The sequence below is a fragment of the Callionymus lyra genome, chromosome 4 (genome assembly GCF_982586985.1).
Source record: "Callionymus lyra chromosome 4, fCalLyr1.hap1.1, whole genome shotgun sequence".
Taxonomy (NCBI): domain Eukaryota; kingdom Metazoa; phylum Chordata; class Actinopteri; order Syngnathiformes; family Callionymidae; genus Callionymus; species Callionymus lyra.
Window position 1 is genome coordinate 16,975,374 of NC_141821.1, and position 27,106 is coordinate 17,002,479.

A 27,106-nucleotide genomic window follows, 5' to 3' on the forward strand; every position below is an offset into this window, starting at 1 on the left:
TTATTGAATGTAATGGGAGTCCACAAAAATACAATAAATTAGACAATAACTTCAATGTTAAATCAAACTTCCAATTTGCTTTAACAGTAAGTTCCTTGATAGAGTTTTGATCTCTCTAGCTTTCCTGCCTCCATAACCACTATCTGATGGAAGCTGTGATGTTTTAGAATCGTGTCCTTCATGGAAGCTCATAATGACACGACAAAACTGACATGATTTTTCCTTTCGGGGCAATTGTGAGAGCAAAGCACAGAGTTGAAGTGCACTTGAAGGCCACATCAGAAAGACATCAACAGAGAGAGCAGCAATGCAGCAGGCGTTTGAAGGGCTTTAGAGGACGAGACAGAAAGCATCTTTATGAAAGGGAAGGTCGTACCTCAGTGGGACTCTGCGAGACTGTCGATGCTTTGTAACCCAGTTGCAGCAGCAATGCCTCTGCGGCGTTTCGCTTGGCCACCTTCTTGTTAGGTCCTGTTCCCGTGGCAACCTCATTATTCACCTTTACCTGAATGAACACGGACACGAAAAAAAAAGACTTGAATTCCGACGACACACATTCCCATGTGTGACACATAACAATGCCTCACGGCTCTCAGTGCTGCCACTCTAATGACGCACTAAAAAAGGGATGAAAGGAATACATTTTTCAACAGTGTCTGTAGACAGTATAAGTAAGGACATACGTACTAACAAGTCATTTCTGGCTTTGTTCTGTCATCCAAACAGACAATTACGTTGTACAAATAATGTTCTGCTGGCCAAAGTTGTCATTGTGCTCAAACACGCAAGCTTACTGAATATTTAGACAGGCGAGATGGTTCCAAAACATGAGCTTTAACAATCACAATGGATCTAATATTTCAATTTTACAGGCGCGGGGGATTAGTGAGACAGGATGGAACATTTTCTGTACCCAGTGATGAGTTGTGACAAAGGAATAGCAAACAGAGACTCATCTCAGCTCCATTGCTCACAAAAGCGAAACAATGTGGAAATTTTAGAAGAGCGAGTGGACGGCACAAAAGGGAACAGACATTGATTTCCCGAGTCTGATGACCATATCAAAGAGGCCCTGAGAATAGGTCTAAGGCTGAATTACCGCTGGATGCACTTTTTAAAAGAGGATTATCTCTGTGGTCATAGAGAAATATTCAACAATATGTCATTTGTTAATACTTTTGTTTTTGTAGGAACCAAACTAAGGAGGACCTCCATAAATGAAGGCTAACATTACGTTAAATTTTTCACATGAATGAAGGTGAAGGACAACACACTTTAAAAAAAAGTAATTTAAACTCCCTCACAGCAAACACACAATGCCTTTTACCTTACTTTAACACAAGGTTGAGGATGACAATAAAACTAATTCTGTTCTGGTTTGTCGGAGCTGTGCATCTTCATCGCAATAAAATAAATGCAGCCTCTCATTAACACTGGAACTTTGGAAAGGGTGAAGTGTTTATTACCTGCATGATGAACTCCCTCCGCCGGGGCAGACCTCGCTCTGAAAGCAACAGGTACTCAGGTTCCTTTTCTTTTTTGGCCTGCTGGATCTGGGCCAGTCGGCTGATGGGGTTCATGCCCTGACCATAGTCCGGCCCAGTCTGAGGAACAAATAAGAACTAAACATTGGTGAAACGGTAGCTCATCAGTCCCACTTACTGTGATACAGATTTATTGCCATTAATGACTCAATAAAAAATAGTTCAGTACAAGCAGTGGATCTGTCTAGACAATGGATAAGGTTTTTTTTTGTACCAATAAATGTAAGGATTATATTAATGGGCCGACGTTCATATAGAAGTAAAAATAAATTAGCATGACCTGCAAAAAACTACAATTAAGAGCATAGAAAACATCAGCAAGAGCTTGAGACTGGTTACAACAGGACGTTTGTGTATTTCCGTCTATGCATGTTTTGATTGTATGCTGACGATGGTGTTCTGTATGTGTGTGTCTTCTAATTTTAAGTGACTTTGTTCAAATTTGTGGGCATGTTTTTGTTTAAGCATTATTCATTTACAATGATGACTCTAAAACAGATATTTTGTATCTAGAGTTTGAGTGTTTTGCTCATTTTCACTAGTCGAGAATCACACGCTAATGTTCTTTTAGAGAAAATACATTTTCTTTTTCTAAATGAAACACCTTTATCGGGGGAAAAACAGAATAAAGACTGACACGTGTCTCTTTTCTGTGGCTGCTGTCCCTGAGAAACTGACATTGAGTAAGTTTCGTAAAATAAAGGGATGGATCTCTATATAATGTGTTAAAGGTTGAAGGTAAAGATGCTGGTTGCAAGGTCATAGTTTAATATTACTCAGAAGAGATTTGAGCTTTGATTAAAAATGAATGAATAAATACAAGAGTATTCCACACGCAATGATAATAAAAGTCATCGACCAAAACTAAGATTATTATTTCAAAAAATGCACAACCATGGATTTAGCTTTTGAGCACTTAAAACGTTGACTTACATCACATTGTCATCTTGGTCGAGCATTGAGGAAATACCTTAAGGATGGTCTTGGTGCGTTTCTTATAGTGTGTCTTGGGTTTGTCCACGGCAGGAATAAATGGCAGCTTCTTCAAGTCTTGCAGGACAGACAGGGCAGCACGTTTCTTCGACAGCTTCTTGCTGTTGCCCTCCCCTTCAGCAGAAAACTCTCCTACACTGACCCGTGTGAGGAAACTTTTCATGTGCGGCGGCCCACTCTCTTTCAACACCTAGAAACAATAACACGGGAACAAAATAATAAACATCCTCATTATTGAGTACAGACTGGTTTATCAAAGGTAATTGACTGCACATCTTTCATGTGGTTGCATTTGTACACAGTATGTAGAATGTGGTGGCAGGTGAAAATTGGTGTTGAAGTCCAAAGTGCATGATATACAGAACGTCAAGCAGTGTGTAAATCTGAAAGGCTGTCTGCAGCAGGTGGCCTCAAACATCTGTTTTCGATGGTCAGGCCGCTACCCACCCATGTGTGCTATATACATATACAAATCACACACACACACACACACACACACAGTGACGTGAGACGCACATTTGAAGAGTAACATGACAGTCTCTAGCGATAAAGGCTCAGTTTCCTTCCTCTAGACTCGGGTCACCTGGGAGATTTAAAACAAACACCGGCTGGTGTTAGGTCATGCTTCTGCAATCACAATGACTTCCTGTGAAGTCCAAGTACAGTTTCTAAGTGTGTACATGTGTGTGTGGGTGCAGCAGGTGGGGTGCACTCCTATACAAACAGTGAACACACATAGACGGTGGAGATTTCTGTTCCTTACGTGTAACAAGTATATGTTCAATCAATTTTGTTGTCTTTACTTATTCTGCCTGTTGAGATTCTGACACACAAACCCTCTACACTATTTCAGCAGAGCATAATTCCAGGTGAGGACAGCAAACACTACACAAAAATACACAAAATTATGCATTCTAGTAAGTAAGTAAGTAAGTATTTTAGATTTGTAAAGTAACTTTCACAGACCAATCTATATTTATAAAGGGTTCTTGAATCAGTTTATTACCATCTCAGAGCTCAAAATGAGCGCCATGAATTGAGCGGCCTAAGCCTGATTTTTAAGTTTTTGGCCTTCGTCTACGAAAGCCACAAAAAAGTCGTCTGCGAAATACTCCCTGAATAGGCTCCTTATTCGTATCATTCCAAATATGTTTTTATACTCAATTCTAGAAAGTTACAGCCTTTTAAAAGCCGCAAGTCAGCCAACGTTTTTCTAAATCTGTCGCGATCGTCCGAAAAAATTACGCTGCCGTCCTTTTAAGTCCATGCAATCATGTAAAAGTTACAACCAAATATTTAAAACTAAATGATATGACCTTTGAATTTGTCTTTTAAAATGTTTTTTCAGCTAGTTGTCCATGTGCATTCTTGGAGCACAATATTTCCAAATAATAAATCATTATTTTTCTCCTTATTTAATTGGATTAATAAATGATCGGCATGAAAACAAGATCAGACCTAAACCCGTCCATCTGGCAGACATGGTACATCATCAGGTTATGTAAACAGAAATAGATGCATCAGTGTTTAACAAGGGGTTTATTTGCTCATTTGTGACGCATAAAAAGATTAAGAACCTCGGTTTGTGTTTGTGTTGCTCTCTTGACTATGGCATGGAAGGTGCTTCAATAAAACTTTAGCTTGTGTCACTCATTTCTGACCCAGTGTTTGCAAAAGTCAGTCAGCGGTTCCTATAAAGAATGATGTGTGTTCAGGGGAGGATCGGAGTGCACACTATCCAAATTGGACAGCAAAGCCTCCACCAGGGGATGTCCTGGTCTCACTCATCACAATAAACTGGAAATAGAACATGGCAGCTTCTTAAGCATTACAGCACTTTGTGTGACAAGGTATTCCAAGTTTAATCTTCCCATTTCTATCCGAGGGACGTTGAGTAACATGGCTCAATCCATCATGGACGTCAACGCTGGAAGCAATTTGTTAGTGTGTATGCAATAAAGGTTGCTTCATTATTTAAGAGTATACTGGGATTCAGAGACGTGTTTGTGTATCACAGATAGATGTTCATGCGTGGGGGGGGGGGGGGGGGGGGCGTCCCTCAAAAGGTGAAACAGAGCCCTGGTATTTTTTTGTATTGGAAAAATGGACTGAATGACATTAAAGCATCTACGGACATATCAGACACTCTCTGTCCTGGATGGCGGCACAGGAGAAGCAGCGTCTCTTGGCAGACAACACAAAATCTGTGCCACCAGTATGGGATTTCAACACTTCACACACACACACATCAACATACCGTCTCCCACCCAGTGACAAGGATCAAGTTTTATGCAGGAAACGCTTTTTTTCTTCTATCTTATCTCATCTCTGTTTTTTTTTTCTTCTTTTAGATGGCAGACGGTCTAGTTGGCTTCTAATCCAGACATTAATACCCAGAGCAGTCTAGGGATACAAGCATTCAAGACCTCAGGTAATCTGGAAGAGGACGCTCTGGGAGCGGGACACTACAATAGTAGGGTCTGGATGAGAGAAAGGTTCTTTTGTGAAGTGCAGTGGATGGACAAGCCCAGAGGGAATCCACTTCTTGTAAGATGGGTGGTTCTTGGCCCAGACCGTACTACTCCTGTGTCCGCCCCAGAAAAGGAGCCTCTAATCCAACACACAAGCTGTGATTTATAGATTGGTTCCTCTTTGATGCAGACATCTGCCTGACGGGGGATTTAATGAGACAACTGGCTTTCCAGACTGGTGATGGTCTTCAACATGATGGGAGTGATGGGAAAGGAAGACAATCTTGATCATTTCTGCGAGGACTATAATGGGATGAAAAAAAAGCGGGAGTCTCCCAATCTCTAACAAGTCTTACCTTCTATCTACCTTAACAATGTTGCATTAAAAATAAAAAAAACAGTTGCCCCGACTCTCATAGAAAAGTTGAAGTCATTTTTTTATTAAGCTCAATTCAATTCAAATTCATTTGTACACATTATTGAAAAAAGTACTACAAAATAATTCAAATAGGAAACACTAACTGATCATATTCCACTAGAGTAGGTTTTAAGAGATAAAAAATAATCGAATAAAAGGAGGACGTTCGTCGATAGTTCATCAGAGGAATGCAGTCAAAGAGTTCATAGAACTTCTTCCACTGACATTAGGATCATCCTAATTGGTGAAGGTGATAAAAAAACATTGCGGTCAATAAATCACAGGGTAGATTTAGCAGACATTAATAATAGCTTTTCCAGGAAAAAACGGCTCCGTCATGCTCCGACGAGCAAATATGTGTTATAGAGTGTAGTGGGAGGGTCGGAAAGGAAAGACACTGAGCATACCAGACACATTTCCAACTTAGGATGACAACACAGCGAGGAGTGGTGCCTAAAAACCTGATTTCCTGCAACATCCGAAAACAAACGCCACATGATTTAACAAGATGATGTGGCAGGAAAGCATAACTTTTAAGGAAAAGGCGTGTGCAGAGCGGAAACATGGCTTTCATTGTCTTTGGCACTCAGCAGAGCATTGGTCAAATAATGAGGTTAATCACATTAAAAATACAACACTAAACTGATGCGAGTCACAAGCAGAAAGCCTCAAACAATTCATTTACTATTCAGGCTTTAAGCTGCACACAAGGATGTTTTTGATTCGTGACGTGACGCTACAGATATTGATCGTTTTTTCTTTGACGCATTCATGTGGAATCCAAACATGAACAAGTAGCACTGCAGCACTAAGCCGAGATCAGATTGATACAAATGAAGAAGAAGAAAAAAAAAAACAGCTGCTGGTTTCATTTTTATGTGTAATGTTTTCAAATGAAGTCATTTGATTCTTGATACAGCTGCTGGACATTTTATTATCAACAGCTTCAACTCATCTTCAGACCAAAGGGAATTGCCAGGATCAACACGACACTATTACAGTTAGCGAGAAAACACTGGTGTTTCATTCTCACTACTTTTCTTTTCTGTTCAATTCTTTTGGGTGTGGACGTGCGTGATTCTTTGAAGATGTTTGACAAAGATATAATGTACGTGTGTTCTTAATTTGATTTTATTATTATTATTATTCACAATCTTACATCAAAGTAAATATTGAAATCTTTCTAAAGTAAATCAAGTTTGTAGAATTAAGTAAATCATTATAACTGCTTAAAGGAATTACCAATGATGCATCTATGAATTCTATATTAAGGCAGAAAAACAGAGTCACATGACTGAAGGACTCGCATGTGTGCAGCAGACATCTTACGACATCAAGGCTCAAGTGTGATGAATGGATTTACGGCTTATGAGATTATCTGTCAACTGAGACAATCTAATAAAATGTAAATGAAGATCAAATAAAGCCATCCAATCTGGAACATCACCCCTTTATTTTGTTTACTGTTCACAACGTGTGGGACACACAAAGAACTACAAAGTACTTGCCACTTGTACTTGCCAGAGACGCCGACATTGATGGTCCTAATCAAGTTTCTCTCACCTCAAAGTTGACGGACAGGTTCCTCTTCAGGGCGATTTCGTAGACAAGACTGATCTCCGATTTGCTCGCATCAGCACCTTCTTCGGTTTCTTCGTCTTCCTCTGGGCTCTTGAAGAATAGAATACAAGGAGATTTTTTAGAAAAAGAGCTGGTGTGTAATTGGCCGTATAAACATGTCGTGCTCATCGTGTGAGCCACCTCTTAACCAACATCCCCACCCTCTGTGTTCCCACGGTGCACTGATGCAGTGGTTGTTAAAAAAAACACTTTCCAAGATCACAAAAACTATTGTAAACAATACGCACCAAATTGAAAACCTAAAGATCGAGCCATCTGTGAAGAAAATAGAAAAATAGACAACCAACTGTTGTTTTTTTTACGTTTGGTGAACATCTGGCTTGTTGAACAATTTTGGCCAGAGTTTACAGCATTGTCTGTCAATGGTAATAACAACCATATCCAATTTCACCCTTGCATGTGTAGCTTTTCAAAAACATGTCATAACTTTCTAACATGGGCTATCTTTCATAGCTTTTATGAAAATAGGATTTGGTGATAAACGTTTACCATGCTTGCCAAAAGTTGAAATTGTCAAGTCAAGTGTCGTCATACATTTACAAAACCAGGATGTTATTTTAACACCATAATCCTCAACCCCTTCACTAAAACGAGAAGCAACATACAATTCTGTTTACTGTGGTACTGATATGTTCAATACAAAGTATATATGTAGATTTATATTGTGTTATTTTGTCTGTTTAAGTTAGAATATTGTGAAACGATCACAGCTGTGCAAACTTTATTTCATTAACTTCTTGCAGTTTTCCATAACCTTGTAGGTTTCATCTAAAAAGGTAAAAAAAAAATGGAAATGGCTTGAATAATGTTTATATAACAGGTAAACGCTCTGAAAGAACCTTGAACATAAATGATAAAGCACATTAACCCTGTCTTGACAATGATGAATAGAGGTCTACCATGAAAGGTCTCGGGTGAATAGATGGTTTTTCCGCAACAATGTTGCTCGGATAGAAACAAGCTAGATATAGAAAATGTGTTTCCTGAAGGTTGTGCTCATTCCAGTAGAAAAATACTGCCTGAAACAGCGTTAATAAGTATTTTAGTGCAAACTGCAAACAGAGATCGTAGGATTTAATATATTTTCTTTGTCACGTTTAAATGTATGTACACACTCTATTCTGTGTACAAAGAAATGATGCATAAACATTCAAGCCAGGATCTACTGTTTATTGTCATTCTATTTGGCAGTTTAGCAGAAACTCTAAGCATAGAATTGCAAACAAATCCTACAAGTATGAATCACTTTTCCTTGCACAAGCAAACTTTTTTCATTCGCTGTCAGCAAATAAAGGTTAGACAACTTGTTGAAAATTAAAACGCTACCTCAATGTGTTGATTCATTTTCAGCATGTAGCTGCACACACTCATATGAGACAGGATGACAGGGCTGGAGACACAATGTGCTGTAATTTGTAAAGCAAGACTCAGAAGAATCGACAAACAAAGAGCTCATTTATGGAAGAAGACGCCGCAAGAAAGCGAGTCAGGCAACTGAGGAGAGCCAAAGCGTTTTGAATAACCACAGCCGATGCCAGGCGCTGAGGATATGGGGTAATTTGATTTCCGGTGGGAGATGATAACAACAGTTAGGAGCGATGCCTGGAGGGTAACTATGGAGAGGTACAGTGGCAACCAAGTAAATCCCTGACTGGAACAAACTCAAACCAGAAAGATAGCAAGGCTTAAGTTTTACATCAGAGTAATTAAACCTGCATGGATTTAGATTCAATCCCACGATAGCACACCAGGCATTCTACATATTGAAACTGAAATTCTGTCCTCGAAGACTGTCTCCATGAAGAAGGACACTAGAGCTGCTGCTTTTGAAAAAGGGATTTGATTTAAAGTCCACTAAGTTGGTTAAATTGAATGTTGGGAACTAATACTTTTAGTAAATGAAGTGAAGAGCAATAAATAAAAGGTACAAGAGGGAAGCTCGGGCCTCATGACGGAGCAGGCAGAATAGTTGGACAGCAACTGAGAGGTTCGAGTTCCTCTATCTGCTCTACTGCAGGGTCACGCTGTGTTGTGCAAGTCTCTGAACTCCTAATTACGTCTGGCAACATTGAAGCAGCGAGAATTAATTTCATGAAAAGAAATTGATACAGTGTAACCTTTCCTTTTTCTCTTTACTGCCTGTCATAGTCTGGACTTCCCTCAGGGTCTGGAACATCCATCAAATCAATTCAGAACCAGCTCACTTCTGATATTACAACAACCCTGCAGGGACACGATAAAATAGCAAAGCAAACGCCTAATTAATGCTCTTGCGAGAAAAGTCCTGTTGCATTCAGCACATGGAGAAAAAAAAAAACAGCAGATGTCTTCGAGCCTGCAATATTGTGCAATCTGTCAACCTTGCATACACCCAAACATATTTTCATCAGTAGTCACTTAACACAAATCCACAGTGTGCTGCATAAACATGAACGCTCTCTGTCGCTCTAAGCTCAGCAACAAATTTGACATGTATTTTTGTAAGCGGGTGACAAGTTTATGAAGCTTCTATTAACCACATTGAATGAATATATGAACTGGAAACAGTTACCAAACAGCTATTTGCACATTTGTTTAAAAAACACATCATACAAAAAGACAAATTAATAAAAGAAACTTCCATGATTCAATAATTGTATTGACTGAATCATTGATCTATAGCTGCACAGTTGACAGCACTGACTTAATACTTATTACTATTCTAATATCACCCAACTTTCCTGTTTTACTCGCATGTTTCAAATGTTGAAATCTTCCTCATGTCGATTGAAGTTATTACTTTATAAAGTTCTCCCCCCATCTGAAATCCCGGCGAATGAGAGGTTACGTGAGTGGAGTCCATTATAACGTAATAATGTCTTCACTCCTCCTCCAGCCAGCTGTAATCACATCTTACACATTCTTTCTCCAGATAAACATGTTTGAAAAGGGCGGGGCTTAAGAACATTTTCTAATGTGAATTTAATAAAAAAAAGTTTTATATAAACAGACACATACTGATGATACAATAGAGGTCAAAGATCTAGTTAAGAGGCACTTAAATCAACACATTAGATGCCCTTTAACTTTGCCCTAGTATCTAACGCTTGACAAGTGTTGTTTGGATACCTGTGGCGGTCGCTCGGGGATGGGTTCATCGCGGAGGGCTTGCAGGGCCTTCATAGCCGCGTTGTGTCTGGCTGCCTGGCGGGTCCGTCCCTCTCCAATAAACTCATGACTCCCAACTGAGAGTTGGACAAAAAAGATCTTAGGAACAGGATAGTGATACCTGTGGGGGAAAAGAAAACGTTAACAAAAATGACGACAGATGACAAATGTTTACTTGAAAAAATGATTTAAGAAACCAAACAAACAAATAGCACTTCATTTCATTCCAAAACAGAGAAGTAATGGGCAATATTCACATCATTTTTTGGAGTGGAACCTCCTCAATGCGAGCATAACAGAGTGCTGGCTTACCCCCCCCCACAAAGACCAGATTCCCATTTTTCTGGCCTTTTTTGTCAGAAGCAAACATATATTTTCTTTTCTTTATCCGACTCCAGACACAGATGTACTGAACTGCTACCATGGTTAATATATACAGTGTCTGCATGTCTTTGTGTGTGCACACGATACTCAGGACAAGCAAATATTCAATTTGCAAAAAAATGAATGTGTGTTTTTCGATGTATATATTTGGTTTGATTTATTTTAGGAAATCACATATTTTCCCATAATGTGAAGGTTTCAGTGGTTGTAACTGAGCTCGCATGTAGAAAATGTTTATCCACATTGTGATACATGTTATAAGGAATCAAAACAAACTTCCCTGGAGTTGAGCAATTCCCTTTCTACATGTTTACTTCGGATTAATTTCCTGTGACCTCCGATTATCCTAGTTGGCACTGAGACAGCTGTGTGATTCCAGACTTAATACTTTTGGGTGTGTGTGGTCAATTTGAGAGCCAGACAAGTAAAAATGAAAAATAGACAAAAGGCGTCTGGTCATGATGGTTAACCCTTAATCCGATGTTGTTTTATCTAATCAAGGCAGCGTGTAAAGAGAAGCTGGGAGGAAACTTGAGCTGGATGGATGGATCGGGACGACACTAACACTACAAGGGCCGAGTTGACAGAATCGTCATTTCATACAATGGAGGAGATCAGCGATAAAATTTAATTACACGTCCGGCATGTGCGGAAACACATCCCACGAGGAGAGTCTGGCCTCTAATGCTTAGTACTATGGATGAAGAAGGTTCATTGCAAGAGTTCTCAATTCTGCCGGACTAGGAATCAAGGGCCGTAACAGATTTTGAACTAGAGACTAACAGACTAACAGAACTATAAACACAAATAGTTGACTAATGTATATTCATATACATATGCATACACACAACAACAACAGCTTAATAGTGCCATAAACATTTAAACATGTGTAAAAAAAAAATTAAAAAAAATTCTATTAACATCTGTCCTTCACATCTTGACTTTCAATTCTACCCTGCGGTCCAAACTGTGAGTCAGCATTTTCACAGAAGGTCCTTCCTCAACGCTGAGCCCTCTTTTCATCCATCTGTGTTCAGCTCCCCATGGCCATGGGAGTCTTTCTTGGGCGGAGGTCTGCCTGGCCATTGCATGTCAAGCATGGCCTCAGGGTCTCAGAGGACATGCCAAGTGAAACACTTGTGTCCAGCCAACAGCACCGAGCAGAGCGAGGAGCAGCTGGAACCGAACCCCCCAGTACAGGTGCAGGGAGGAAGAGATAAGACATAAGGAGAGAGGCGAGGCGAGGATTACGTTAGACCCCACCAGAAATGATGGGAAAAGAATGACTTATACAAAAGTGTGAACACACACTACGAAAGAAATGTTTCTGAAAAAACAACCACGTGGTTTGATCCCCGAGATTTAGAGAAACGGCGCGAGCATGTAAAGTTTAATTAAATGATAACTCGTCGGCCTTTGAGCAGCAGAGAATGAAGCTCCGCTGTCGATAACGTTGGCTCTGAGGGAAAGGTTAGCATTTCATCTGTGAGTCATTTTAACATCAGTCGAATCAGACACAAACTTTCATTCCAGGAGATGGATGAAACAGAATGTCAATATAATCAAAAAACTAAATGACATTTTGCTCTGATATCTTGATGTTGAATAAAAACTTCCTCTCGCAGTAAGTCTCTCATCATGACCATGTTTGGAATTTATTACTTTGTAATGTTCTCCCCCGTCTGAAATCTCGGCGAAAGAGAGGTTACGATGATATTTCTCTAGGGTTTTGTCATAAATGAAGCGGAGTGAAGGGATGATGTTATTCTATGTTGATCTTTGTATCCTTTTCTTTGCATTATTCCCTTTGATATATGTTCTTTATATTTGCACTTTGTTATCCCTTGACCTTGTCCTTTTTAATTTGCGCTTTGTTCTTGTTTTTAATGAAACTATCATCTGCTGTGTTAGGTTAGGTTAGGTAGAACTTTATTGGAAATTGTTTTTTTCCAATTAGACACAGCAATACAGCAATTATTCATACATTAAAAATAAAAATAAAATAAGAACAAGAACAAGAACAAGAACAAAGAGAAATAAAGAGAAAGAACAAGATGATACAATCTAAGTCTAAAGATAAAGAACATAGATCAAAAATAATAACGAAGACAAAGGATACAAAGATTAACATAGAACAGAACATCATGATACCTTTACTCCACTCCTGCCCCCAAACCAAGAATTAAACAGTCTAATAACCCGAGGAAAGAATGAGTCCTTGAGTCTATTTGTATTGCACCTCGGAAGGATCATCTGCTTCTCTACTCACTGATGACGGTGTTCAGAGGATGACTGTCATCATCCATGATTGACATGATTGAATAGTTTGTTCAATGATCTCCTCTCAGCAACTGTCACCAGTGAGTCCAGCTTCATGCCAACCACAGAGCCAGCCCTTCTGATGGAAACCCAATTTCCCAAATAATGTCTCCAGAGGAATTATTAAAGTAAATCTAAATCTGAAAGTTGACTTCTCTATTCCAACAAATTCATGCCAGTTTGAAGCAAAAACACTTCACATTTGAATTGTTATTATTTTACAATATTATTCTTGTATTTTTAACATGAAATGTAAATCTAAAATGTACCCTTCAGGGTTTGGATTGAACGGGAAATGTAAATCGATAAGGAACTTGTGGTTAAATTAAAGTAACTATAAATACAAATGACTAATCTGAGCCAACAGATTACAGCTGTAAGCCAATTCAAAGATATATTTGTATCACAACAAAAAACTTCATCCATGTTAAAACCCTATTCTTACATGTGCAGCAGAAACAGAAGGAAACACAAGAACAAGGATCGGTTGGCCTGGTCTCCTTTTCAGTGTTAATGAGCTTGACCACCAAAACATCTTTTGCCAAATAAACAATTACACAGAAACAAAAACACACTGTGATTTGAAAAAGCGGACTTGGCTGCCCCTTGAGGGTAAAAAGAGTGACAGAGCTTTTGAGCGACAAAATTTGTAGCAACTTGGGCAGTCTTGCTCTCCCACCAGCTGCACACTCTCACTCTTGCCAGACTTCTTTTTTCCATCCAGCCCGTCATTCAGAAATGTATTCCTTGTGTCCGCCGCCATTGCTTTTCTTCTTTTCATCCTCACGCAACTGCAAGTGTGATGCAGCGTTGAGGTGACGAAACGGCTCATGGAGCCAACTAAACATTAACAGTTGTGGTGAGGATGTAGTGAAATTTCTTCGGACAAGTTATGACAATTGAAACCACACAGGATTTCCTGGTGACTCCCTTAGAAATTAATCATTCTCCAGAATGTTACTTGGCCAGCATGAAAAATAACATTGAATCAAATTGCAAACAATGTTCTGGTTTTCCGTGTAAAGAAACGTTGGTGGTCGATATGTGGGCATCTGCACAAACAAACATGATAACAGACAGAAACTAAACTTGCCAAGGAAACTGCTTTGTTGCTATTTTGTTTAAATGAATGTACAAAAACACAGAGTGAGATGAACATTAAGGGCAAAACTATCTTTATATAATAATCTATGACTGTAGAACAATATGTTAGCAGCACATACAAAGTAAGTAAGTAAGTAAACGTTACTTGTAAAGCGCCTTTCTAGACCAGGGTCACAAAGCACTTTAACAAACAAAAACAATATACAGCTAAAATATATACTTTAAAAGGCCGAGACACATAAGACAAACACAGGATTTACAGAAAACCAGAGAAAAGCCTGCACAAATAAGAACATCTTAAGATTTTTCTTGATGGAGTCAGTAGATCAATCAAACACAGAGGGAGAAGAAGATCGTTCCAAAGCTTAGGAGCAACAGCCTGGAAGGATTTCTCTCCTCTGGTCCTGAACCGTGTGCGAGGAACCATCAGTAGATTCTGATCCACAGACCTCAGAGCCCGAGCTGGGGTGTAAGTCTGGATCAGATCAATGATATTAGGTCTGACCATGAATTGCTCTGAAAGTAAGAACCAGAATTTTAAAACTGATCCTGAAAGAAACTGGCAGCCAGTGAAGAGTTTTAAGGATCGGAGAAATGTGAGTTCTCCTACTAGAGCAGTTCAGAATTCTCGCTGCAGAGTTTTGTATCAACTGCAGGCGAGACAGCTCCTTCTTGTTAAGACAAGAACAAAAACTGTTTATAGTAACAATAGTCTAAACGAAAAGACACAAACGCATGGATTATAAGATCCAGATCGTGTTGTGACATCACAGCCTAAGTTTAGAGATATTTCTCAGTTGAAGGAAACAGTTTCTGGTCAGTTTTCTGCAGTGTTGTACTAGAGACATGTCTTTGTCAAATACAACACCCAAAATTTTGAGGCTCAGTTTGACAGACTGGCCTAAGACGAACAAGTACTGACTCAACCCTGGAACCTTATCTTCAGGAGCAATAACCAGAGTTTTGTCCACATTTAGCGTAATCTCATTGTATGAAGACATCAGTACCCTGAAGTGAAATATGTGCACCTCAAGTTTAGTGGACTTCCAGAGACGCTCAGGAGATCTTCATTTGTCCAGGGGAACCTTTTTTTTCTGAATTTTTCAATTTCAATTTAACAGGTACTTGATAGAGTATCTCAACACAATGAGCAGTGAAACAGTGAATCAAACTGTCCACGTTAAGGCAATCATTGGAGAAAATCGGGTCAAACATAGCAGAAAAACGGTCTGCAGTATCGGCTGAGATGACACAACTCTGAGAACCTTTAAGGGTTTAGGTTCAGGGATGAAGTCCAGGTTAAACAAGACAAGAGAATGATCACTCAGATGGACATCATGTACAGATACATTAGAAATGTCCAGGCCAAGAGTAAAAACTCTAAAGTGATGCCTTTTTGATGAGTGGGTTCAGAAACATGTTGCTTAAAATTAAATTCTTCACTTAAAGTTAAAAGTTCTTTAGCAGAGCAAGATGTGACGTCATCAACATGAAGATTAAAGTCTCCAAGAATAAGAACAGATTCCATTTGAATAATGGAAGATAAAAAGTCACTAAAGTCCTGTCACTTGACCAGGCGGACAATAGATTGAAACACAATAGAAAGGTCTTGTAGAACCAACTAAGATCATCCGAGACTCAAAAGAAGTGAATTCCTGTGTCTGAATCACTTTGCATGAACAACTATCTCTATTAACAACAGCCAAACCACCACGACAGGGGCGGGGCTTCCCTTCAACAGTGCAGCCAGCAGGACAAAGTTCATTAAGACGAATAAACTCTTCCATGTGGGTAGCTCCGGAGTAAACACCGAATTAAAAAAGAGGAAATGAAAACATCTGACCACCACTCCTGCGCTTTGAAGGCTCCAAGATCTCCGTTGAGGTCCAGGCAAACGAAGGCGCTGTCGTGCTGTCATAGACTCAGACTCGAGTCTTCTCTTGACTTAGACACCAAAATGTGAACCTCTTCTTGATCTTTTTCGGAACTCACCCGGTGTCCGACAGGGCAGCAGATAATCCGGAGAGTTCGTGTCGATGACAAACAGAGGAAACGCTTGATCACAACTGTCCCGTATGTAAAAGTCTGCCATCGACTTTCTGATGCTAAACAGAGAGTCACGATCATAGATACGTAAGGTTTGATGCATATCCTTGGAGAGATAGTTATAATAATAGCGAAGTTGTGAAAACAACGTTGTTAGCACTCGAAAACAGGAGCCAAGCAAGCATTGACCAAATGTATTAAGTGTCATTATTAAAGATACATTTTGGTTCAATTAATAGTACAATGCGTTGATTTATAAAGATTTTAAAGTTTCTTCATTCACTTGTGTGGTTACAAGCTGCCACTCGAGTGTCTTGCTCAACTGACAGAAATCTATGCTTACGAATCACAAACAAATTACTAAAAGAAATCATCTTTAAGTGACGGTTTTGACAAACTCACTGGTTATTGTTGCTAGGTAAGATCACCCTTGAAAGTTGTTTTTATTCATATGATTGTTTTCTGTATGATAGATATGAACTCTTTTTAATTCTTTTATTTTTAATGTTTACATTTATTGATCAGCAAATATTATTTTGGCAATGCTTACCGATGTGAATTGAATACAGATAAAACCGTTTTAAAATAATAAACCACCAGAAAGGTTTTTTTTAATAATATTTTGTTGAGGAATTTTCTTCAAAGGCATTTAAAAAAGCTACTTATATACCAACTAGTGCAGCAAAGATTTCCCCAACAACAAGTTCAAATCATCAGGCTCCGGGAGATACGGAACATTAAACACGCGTTTTATAAGGTATTATAATTAAGCGGTTGAAACCTGATAGAGGTCATTGTTTTGAGAGTTTGTTGTGGTTTCATTTCTGTGCACGAGATTAAAGCGCTCCCTCCGTGCGAGCTCTGTAATCATTTCTCGGAGCTCTCCTTCCGAGCCGGGCTCGCCAAAAGTCCGGGTCTCATAAGCTCACCTGCTGTCTCCTGTTTCAGATTATTGCTGACTTACAGCGCTTCACTCAACATTATTACCATGTCAAACACAGTTAGAACACTGAAGCCTGAAGCCAAATGATAATGAGGTGATTTTACAAAGACTTGAGGCTAAATTGTGTCAACCAAAGACGATACTACAGAAAACTTTCACAACACAAGCGGGAAAAGATACGTCAGACAATAGACTATTTTAAAATGCTCCGTTTTTAATGTAGATTCACCAGTTCTATTACAAATAATCTTCTGAATTCTTTATAATCTATTAGTAGTTTCACATTCTATAGTTTAGATTTGAATGTGTTGACAAACACGGATGACTCTGGACCAACAATGTCCAATACTTTTCTGCACAGCTAGTATTCTACGGTAGGTAATAACTTATACTTAATTACTTAAAACTAAATGATCAACTGGACTAAACTATTTAAAAGGGCCCCTCATACTCTGTAAAAAATTTTTTCCTTCTAATGGCTAAATTAAATATGTGACCTTAAATTTAATTTGTAATCCACATTATAAGTTAATAGTTTCTGTTGCTAGTCAGTCATCGGCAAACACCTTTCCGGAGTAGTTGGCTGTCTTGGTGTAAAATAGAACCTGCTGACCTCGTTATGTTTATTTCACCACAGTCTGTCGCTTCCCCTAATTTAAAAAATACCCCAATAAAAGACAAGTTTTTACTTCATCACAGTGTGAAAACTGTGTGGAGAGTATTCGACCTGCATTCTAACTTGTTTTTCCCAGGTCAACATCATTAATTCATTGACCAATTAAACATTTGAACATGCCGACTTAATCTGGTTGGCATGAAAAACAAAGCCAGCATAGATTACTCGTTGTTTAAAAGGTCTTTTTATAGAAACGCAAAAAAAAACCCAAAAAACCATTAAAAACAAACACCTTTGAAAAGAAATTAGATGCAGATGCTTAACCTAATGTGATGACGCCGTCATTTAATGTCACATTATGGGATGCTCTCTGGCAGTTTCCGATGCTCTCTGGCAGCTTGAGTTATGTGAACTAAAATGTTAATTTATTTAGATAATTAGACAGAAGATACTGAGCGGGAGAAGCAGGAGTCAAACACTGACAGCCATACATCATATAACTTTTTACTGGACGACAACTTCGTATCATATGTTTAAAATAATCAACTAATTTAACAGACAGGAAGGCTCAGTGCTAAAGGTTACTGATAAAAATCAATGACCCTGCAGGGGTCAAAAAGCAATAGACAATTTGTTTAAATAAATAAAGGACCACTGGAATCGAATCATACCTGAACATAGAGTTGAAATTAAACAAAGGGTTATCATGTGGAGCCAATCCCAGCTACTTGAGCAGGTTAGCAGCCTATAGCAATGCCCTCATTCACCCGCTGTTCAGTCCAAAATCTTGAGCACGATACTTGACCCGTCAATGGAAGGAGCAGTGAAAATATTTAGAGCAAAAGACAATGGAGGCGAGGGCAGACCGAAGCGCCATCGAGTCGTTTTGAGCCTGAATCCATTGTTTTTGTTGGAGTTGAGTTCCACTCCTCCACCCCCGTCCTATCACCCAAAACTGTTTTTGCTCCACAAGTTTACACCCAGTTGGACAAATTATTCTTTAGACTGGCCTGTCGCCTATAGTAATTTATTTGGTCTGCAAACGGAGTCATCTGATTTACTATTCGACACAGACATGTGAGGATATTTAACGCACACACAAAAAATGGAGCGCAACAATAAAAGGTTGCTCCTCTGATGTGTTCAGCCTGTGGGCTTTGGCAGCTACCTTTGGCAACAGTGATGATGTGACGTACAAGAGAAACCATATCTCCAGTGGAAGAAAGTGCACAGCATGTCCCCGTCGAGCTTTTGAAACATGCAAATCACAGAAAGTTTTAATAAGGGAATATATATGATAGAGTAAGAGGGAAGTGTGTAGCAGGTTGTACAGTACAATACCTGTGGGTTAACACACAGATACAGGTGGAAAGGGTTCACTATAGAAAAGAATCATGGGAAGATTGTGCTTTGGTTGAGCTAATGGAAGAAGTACAAACAGACCCGTAAGCATTTGCGCTTACCTGCTACAGTCCCTATCTGATTATTCGGCTAATGCCCTACAGCAGAGGTCGGTATTCACAGTCAAAGGGTTTTTGTGTTGCAGCAAACTCTTTGCATTTCTCACATTCATACAGAGAATTCCAGGATCACGCAAAAACGCCATTGAGTCGCACAACGACAAATTATTCCGGATAAAACAAAATAACTTTGAGAGTTTTGTGCAAACATATTGAACATGATACTTCAATGTTTAAATCTGAACATTTAGCATTTACATTAGTGTTCATCAGTCATCACTTGAATTCACAACGTATTTACTTGATGATATACGGTTTTAAAGATGTGTTGTTCGAAACTGTGTCGTTCTAATTCCTACATAGAATTGACTTCAACGATAAAATAGTTCTAATTAGGATAAACGTATTGTCGCAAATCCCATGACTGGAATTAAGTGTCTCGTCTCGCAGCCATCATTGTAAAAAGTCTGTTCAACACTTTATCCAAGACCGTGAAACAATGGCTGAACAAGTATTTGATCATTTACTGGAAAGAGGTGTTGAAAAAATCCTTGAAGAAACTGGTAATTCTTGAAATTAATGACGAAACTTTACTTAAAAAAAAAAGAAAAACGTATTTTGGCTGCAAAAGAATTCTCATCATTCTAAATAGCCACTTGGAATTATGGAACGTCATCAAAAACGTTCCTAAATTTAGTTTGGAAAATGAACAATTGCATCCAAAAGTCTACGTGAGAACAGAGATGGATGGCAAGATCTAAATGTGAGCACGAATGGTAAGAAATTACTCCCGGGCTTTTGGCCATAAATAAGATTCATTGGGACACAGATTAATGCACGTCACATATTATCGCCATATTTTGTCATCGGAGCACTTTCTGAACGAATCAATACTGGTCTCGGCTGGTGATTAGAGCGCTGATGGATCAGAGCCAGGCTGCCCTTTTAATGGCTCGATGTTCCATCAACACGATCCCAGATCACTCTTATTCATCATAATAGGTAAGGACATGGGCATATGGAAACCTTAGTTTCACTATGGCGCCGTTATGATGAGGGATTATGGATATGGCCTGTCATTCTGCCACATAGTCAGTCAACTAATGAAGAGAATTCATATTGGGAAGGTCTTACTTTCATTAATTCAGAGCTCAAATACATTGATAGAGAGACCTTATGAAAACATAAGTGACCTTGAGATAATGGATGCTCTTATTTCTTTTCATGTTTCTGACACCACCACCCACCATCCTCCTCCTCCTCCTCCTCCCATGAGCCTTCACATCCACCATCATTAGCATTTCTACTGATGAAGTCGCTTCAGGAAACTAAATACAGCAGGAAGGTATAAAGCTTGTCTCTTTGAAACTTATCTCTGTGAATGACATTGACAGACAGATAGTTAAAGACAGATTTCCTTCCCCACCTCAAAAACATTTGTCTTTCACCCCCTGTTCGCTGCTGCATGGGTCAACGAGCAGAAGATGTGAGCCAGATGCTAGACTGTCTGCTGACTAGACTCCTGTTATCCAACGTTGCAGCCGAGATTCCCTTAAAGGGCAACTAACGCGTTGATGTAAGTGTGTCTTAAATAGATGTTGGACTCTTTTGTACTCATCAGAATGTCTGTTTGTTCAAAACTCTCTTTTCATTGAAATATTTACATTAGAAAATGTGCTTAAGCCCCGCCCACTGAAATAAATTAGTTTTTCTGGAGATTGTATCTTGTTTACCATAACCACACGCACCCTGCTGTGATTTGTCAAACATTCAACATTGTAAATACTGGAAGTCTCCACCTCCAAGGGACGCGTTGTATAAACAAAGCGGGGCGTGATCACAGCTGGCTGGAGGAGGAATGAAGCCATTATCATGTCATAATGGCTCTTGTAACCTCTTGTTCGCCCACATTTCAGACGGGAGAGAACTTTAAAAAGTAATAAATTCAAAACATGGTCATGATGAGAGACTTACTGCATCTTGGAGAGGAAGACTTCATTTTAAACATGCGAGTCAGGAGAGTTGGGTTTTCACATTAGTTGCCCTTTAATAATCTAAAGTGATTTAAATCTATGTGAATATGTAAGAAGCACCAACAACACACACCAAGAGAGTCGTCTGAACGTCAATGTTCTGAGAAGTAGAATCTTTGTAATCGCCTCACAATTGTTCAGGTGATGAGCTTTACTCAAGCTCTAAAGACGGGACTGAGTTTTCTGGTAAAAAAAACATGGTCATTGTTCAAAGTTTCCCAATTGTTTTGCCACAATTTAATTTCAAACGGTTGACAATCAAGTCCATAACAGATCCTTCTGCTTAATCTCACTAATCAATGCATAATAAATAACATTAACACCATGGTGTGTAAACATCCAGGTGGAAAAGGGATCTTATTAAAAGGTTTTTTATTTAGCTGCAGATGTTGGGTCACTATGAGAAACACACTGAGTTAGTTTAACGGAGACACAGCTTAAAAGAGAGAACAAAACAAGTCTCCTTGTTTGTTTCTATATCACGTGTTACTTTGAAACGTTAACTACAAATGAAAACTTGCTTAAGGTTAAATAAACTGTATTAAATCGCCTTTTGTGATCGAGGATTTGTTTTGATTCAATGTACACATAATGTATGTACATGTACATGTTGCGATGGTTAGTAAAAGGCTCTGATGTTGACAAGAACATACAAAGGGAAGACAAATGGTTTATCTGAAACTCAACATAGCAAAGACTAGGTTTAGGTAAAGCGTCATGAGAGACACATTAACTAGATTTAGAATAAACAGGCTTCAAATTAAAACATATGTTGTTATTACACTGTACAGCGCTGAGTGTGTGAACATTATATAGGAACTATTACAAGACAAAGAGAGACGGCGAATGAACTGACCATCACTGAATTAAAAGACTTTAAATTAAATGGAAGCCCCTGTCAACAGAAAACTATTCTTTTTTTCCCTCATGAGCACTTAAGTACTCACATCAAAAATGTTTTAACGAAACAAAGCAAGTCTCATCTACTCCATTTTTCGAGAATGAAAACGTCATGCATGACACTCTAGTCTTGTGTAACAGCGGACAGTTCAATCACTGTGGACAGGTCTGGGTGTTATAAAAGCGTATTACACGAGGACATACTGCCACCTGGAGGACAATTTAATTACTTCACCCAAAATTCAAACCACTCATTTTCTACTCAACCTCATGTCGACAGTGGGTTGTTTTCAAAGTAATCTGTTCCTTTTTAGAGTTATAGGCTGAAATGTTTGTAGCGACTGGAGCTTAGTTGGATCCAAAAATACACTTAAAAACATCCGAATACCTCCATGGTACTCGTCTGTAACTCTTGTATAGAAGCCTCAACGTGATGAATTGTTCCAGAAACACTTAAAATAAGTTTATATTTTCAGCTTGATCGTAGCAGAAATTTAAGGAATAACAAGCGACACATACAGGGAGTACTCTGGGTAATTATCGCGGGCACGTCCAGTGTAGACAGTATAACTGGATGTGCTTTGTTTTTGCCTATAAATCTAAAAATAAACAGATCACTCTGAAAATAATCCCAACCTTTAGTCGACATGAGGGGTGAACTGTCAGTTTTGATTTAAGATATATTTGTACACGTTGATGATGCATTTGTGAATGGTTGACAAAAAAAAGTACTATACAAGAAGAGTTAAAAGCCTTTATAATATTTAATTTTAAAAAATGCTACCAGGAACTTTACATTATATAGTAGTTATTTCAATTTACAAAAACATCATCAATAATAAAAGTAATCCAAACCTCCCAATCTCACCTTTGGTTGAACATCCCTCTGAAGTTGTAGTTGGCTCTGTAGTTGGGAATGGGTTTGGGATCCAAAGGTCTGTAGATGGCCGGTTCCCCTCTTTTCATAGCCAGACCGTTCAGCTCCACCGTGGGTGTAATACTTCCTATAACACGTCAATATTCATCATCAATAACTTATAGTGTGTATCACATCAACAGAGATGCTGCTTCTCGCCAGAGCGTCAACACCATTTCTCAGTATCAGTCGCGGGAAGAGTCGTTAATACGGCGTTGGATTTGTCGCCATGGTTACCTGGGTTGCTGTTGATGTCAACTTTAGGGGATCGAGGTGCTGGTCTGGGAAGGACACTTTCATCCAGGGCTCTGGCCGCGGTGGAATGCTGGGCCTTTTTGATGCTGGTTCCCTCTGCCTCCCACTGCTGCTCCCCCAACGTCAGCTGCACGGTGAAGATCTGCAACAGCGCCACACAGTGGACAACATTTTGTATTGTCTTTTACACTTAAAAAAAAAAGAAAACAACCCAACAACAAACCAAAAAATCTCAATAATATATAACAATGGTTGACAATGTTTGCGCCATTATTTTAGCTCAAGAAATACTCCACACATCTATTTTAAAATATACAACCCATGAATAATGTTTCAAAATGATTTGCAAAAAAACATTTGATGTTAAAAAAAAAAGAAAACTAAAAATCTAAACAGAAATCTCCCCCCGACCTTAGAATGTGCCGGGCCTCTCTCGTTGAGCAGCTTATACTGAGGCTGGATCCTGTTGAAACGGGCTAACTCATTCACCAAACACATTGGAGTTTTCTCTTTAGGGTTTGCCATGTCTTCCTGGGGCAGGCCTGAAGGAAAAAAGGAAAACGTTATTATTTATAATGAACACAAAATTGACAAAGAAAATTATAAAAATATTGATCTCCAATATTCACAAGGCACCTAACCTGATGGTTTTTTTTAACTACCACTAGTAACAACAGATCTTCAGCCAGTTTTACATTAAATGGATCCCAACACATTCTGCAGACAAACATTAACTTGTGTGTTGAGCCTTTTTTTTACAGATTAAACTGGATTGAAGTGTCAGCACTGGACAATCTTTGAATGGTTTTGAAAAAATCATAAGTCTTAGGCTGATGTCAGGGAGGCAATAATAAAAGTGGGAGGAGGGGGCAGTGTTGTCTCAAATCTGGGTTCTTAAATCCATCTATGGAATATAAATAACCTGGATTAAGAATGAACGAGATCAGTGGGTGTGTGAGGTTTCTAAGGTTGGAAGAAAATTGTTGGTTCAGAGCTCGTACCGGTCATAAAAGAAGTCAGAGAGTCTTTTACTTCCCTCTCTTTCTTGTGTTTTTATATCTCATCAGCTGCATCATGTTGACGGACAAGTGCTGGAGACGCTGCTCTGCTATTTATACACCCAGATTTAATAATCACCCTGAAGTTCATTGAAACGTTCTCTGTTGTCTGCACCAAATGTTAACATATCAAGGCATGTTTGGGGATTATTTTATTATCTGTTTATTTGCTGCTATATTCGGTATTTACATTATTATGTAGTATTTATTTTTTATTCGACATATATTTATATAATCCTCTACATGTAAATCATATAAATTGAGTATGTAAATAGTGAGAGTCGGAGCAAATAAATATATTGTTATATATATATATATATATATATAAAACAACTTTTTAATTCACTCTGTTGTATTAAAACATATCTAAATCAGATCTTTCTGTGTGTGTGTGTGTGTGTGTGTTAAATATTCCATATTAAATATGTATGATAATAACAAAAGCAGTTTAAGATATTACGTGTATTTCCATTTTAAAAAATATACCACAACTATATTAAATATTATTTTGACCCAATGAATGATCCATAAAGTAAGTTGAGAAAACAACTCCAGCAGCACTTTAAGCATCAATCTTAATAAGCCAGGAGGTTCTGAGCAGAAGGTGGTTTACCTGGTAGAACAGGTGACAGAGGGGTCTCCCCATATCCGACTGCTGGAGCGGGGCAGGCAGGTGTGGGGGCCGCGACTGTGCCGTTGACAGACGGCTGCAGACTCATGGAGCCGGGGCTGGACATGGCCGTAACACTGGTGGCGAGGCCAGGACCAGCCAGGGGTGCCGACGTCTGTACTTTCACTTGAGCCATGTTCTATCCTGCAAACACGGTGAGAAAACCATCATTAAGCTAATGTGCTGAAGAAATTAAATTCCATCTCTAGAGGGGACACACTTGTGGGAGCGAAGGCCTTCCAAATGTGCAGCCTGAAGGCCTGTCTCGGATTCTGATGCACCGAGTGCCAACACTTCCAGACAATGGAGCTTTATTATTAGACAGATCTTCGCTGATGATACTGTTGCTCGGCAGCAAGAATCCAGAGAAGTCTCATAAATGCTTAATAATCAACTACATAAATAAGGACATGTCGGACTTTACTTGCATTAAAGTGAACTGTAACAGTTGAAATGATGGGTAGAGATAAAGAGTAAATACACAAATGCACCAGAGATCAATATGATCATCATTTAGACGTGTGTTTTAGCACAGAGAGAGGAAGCCAAAGGGGTCCCAGAGGAAAACCTGCACAGGTGTGAGCGTTACCTTATGCTTTAAAAGAAATTAAAGAACATTATCCTCACAGCGAGCAGAAAGACCCAAATAATAAATCACAGTTGTGGGAGTTGAGTGGCTGAATAAAATAGGTCAGATCACAGGCTTGATTTGCAGTCTGGATTTGAAGTTGACTTAATATGCAACTTAAGTCAATAAAACATCTTTAGATCTTTTAAATAGGTCACCTGGCATCTTTCTTATGTTTCCCCCTTTAATCGAAAGAAGCTTTGGAAAATATTTGAAATCAAAATCACCATGCTATCTATATTGAAAACAAAAATCAAGGCCAGCTGACCCAATCTGTAATATGATGTATCGTCTATTGCAACAGCAAATTGTAATCATTTATATGTTAGAAGTATATATAATAGTTTGTTTGGAATCCAACATGTAAATACGATTTAATAAAATGCTACAGTGACGAGTGCAGAACTATTTTACCTTAGCTGCTAAAGAATTTTTTTTATGTATCAGAAACAAAAACATCGAGTTAAACCTGTAAAAGGAATCGTCATTATCATAATGAAATACAGTGTTCTTTTCAATAATGTCGACGGGTTAAATGTTAGAAGGCCGCTTGTATGTTTAGCAGGGATTTACAAAATAAATCTATAAATCTATGCATGATTATTGTTTTGATTATGGTTTTTCCCATGTACTACCATTAAATAACATACAGGACCGCACGCAAAATATTTGATTCATCTTGCAATAGTTAAATGAGAATGAATTTAAGGACCTTTTTAACTGAGCTCCCAGGAAACCCAACAAAAAAAAAAAAAGTTTAATCAAAATAAGTCTGGTTGTCGTTGCTCTTATCAATCAAAGGTATAAACCATTACAATTTTTTGATTTTTAAAGCTGAAAGAATGTACATTCATGATGGCAATAGTCAAATTAGTTTATAAATACTGACCCTGACTATTATCGATGTAACACGTAATGTGTTGCGTTCTCTATGAGAAGCACATCTGCATATCTGGTGGACACGTGTCAAGTCAGCTGATATGCATTTATCAGTCCGACAAATTAAAAACTTTATTATACAAGAAAGCTTGTTGGTCTCTCGCTGCACTGCATTTTGAACTATCCCTTGCTGTAATAATAATGGTTGACAATGTTTGCACCATTATTTTAGCTCAAGAAATACTACACATATCTATTTAAAATATACAACCCATGAATAATGTTTCAAAAATATTTGCAAAAAAACATTTGATGTTAAAGTTAAGTACAGAAGAATGAAAGAAATGGACGAGTGAGGGCTTATGCTTTTACTAGGAATGATAAATCTAGTTTTTTTTTCAGGATACTGTATCGATATTCGACAGCAGTGTATCGATTAAAAAAAAAATCATAACAATAATTATTTATGGTTAACAGTTCAATAAGGGGTGTTTTAAATAAAATAGTTAAAACATTTTCATTTACAATTAACACGCAGATGTCCACGACATTTTTGTGTACTTTTCGGGGACGCTAGATGGCAGCGGCCAATACATCCACCGCAGCTATAGGAATGATGACATCCTGCAAGATCCTGGCGATGACTGAGGACCAGAGGATACAGTTGACTCAAGCATCTTT

At 38.6% G+C, this 27,106-nt stretch overlaps 1 protein-coding gene across 2 annotated transcripts in view; it reads right to left on the minus strand.

Moving 5' to 3' along the window:
* stau2 (staufen double-stranded RNA binding protein 2) overlaps positions 1–27,106 on the minus strand; it is a 71,037-nt gene that overhangs the window by 42,332 nt on the left and 1,599 nt on the right. Inside the window, exons 2-10 of one of the 2 annotated variants that reach the window (XM_087788979.1) lie at positions 24,862–25,062; positions 23,602–23,732; positions 23,173–23,332; positions 22,888–23,023; positions 10,176–10,335; positions 6,990–7,097; positions 2,515–2,727; positions 1,467–1,604; positions 377–505 (exon numbers count right to left, since the gene is read on the minus strand). In XM_087788979.1, coding sequence (XP_087645105.1) covers positions 377–505; positions 1,467–1,604; positions 2,515–2,727; positions 6,990–7,097; positions 10,176–10,335; positions 22,888–23,023; positions 23,173–23,332; positions 23,602–23,732; positions 24,862–25,054 — 1,368 coding nt within the window. In that variant the 5' untranslated portion in view covers positions 25,055–25,062. Of the gene's footprint in view, positions 1–376; positions 506–1,466; positions 1,623–2,514; positions 2,728–6,989; positions 7,098–10,175; positions 10,336–22,887; positions 23,024–23,172; positions 23,333–23,601; positions 23,733–24,861; positions 25,063–27,106 lie in introns of both variants that reach the window. The other variant, XM_087788978.1, reaches the window with a different exon arrangement.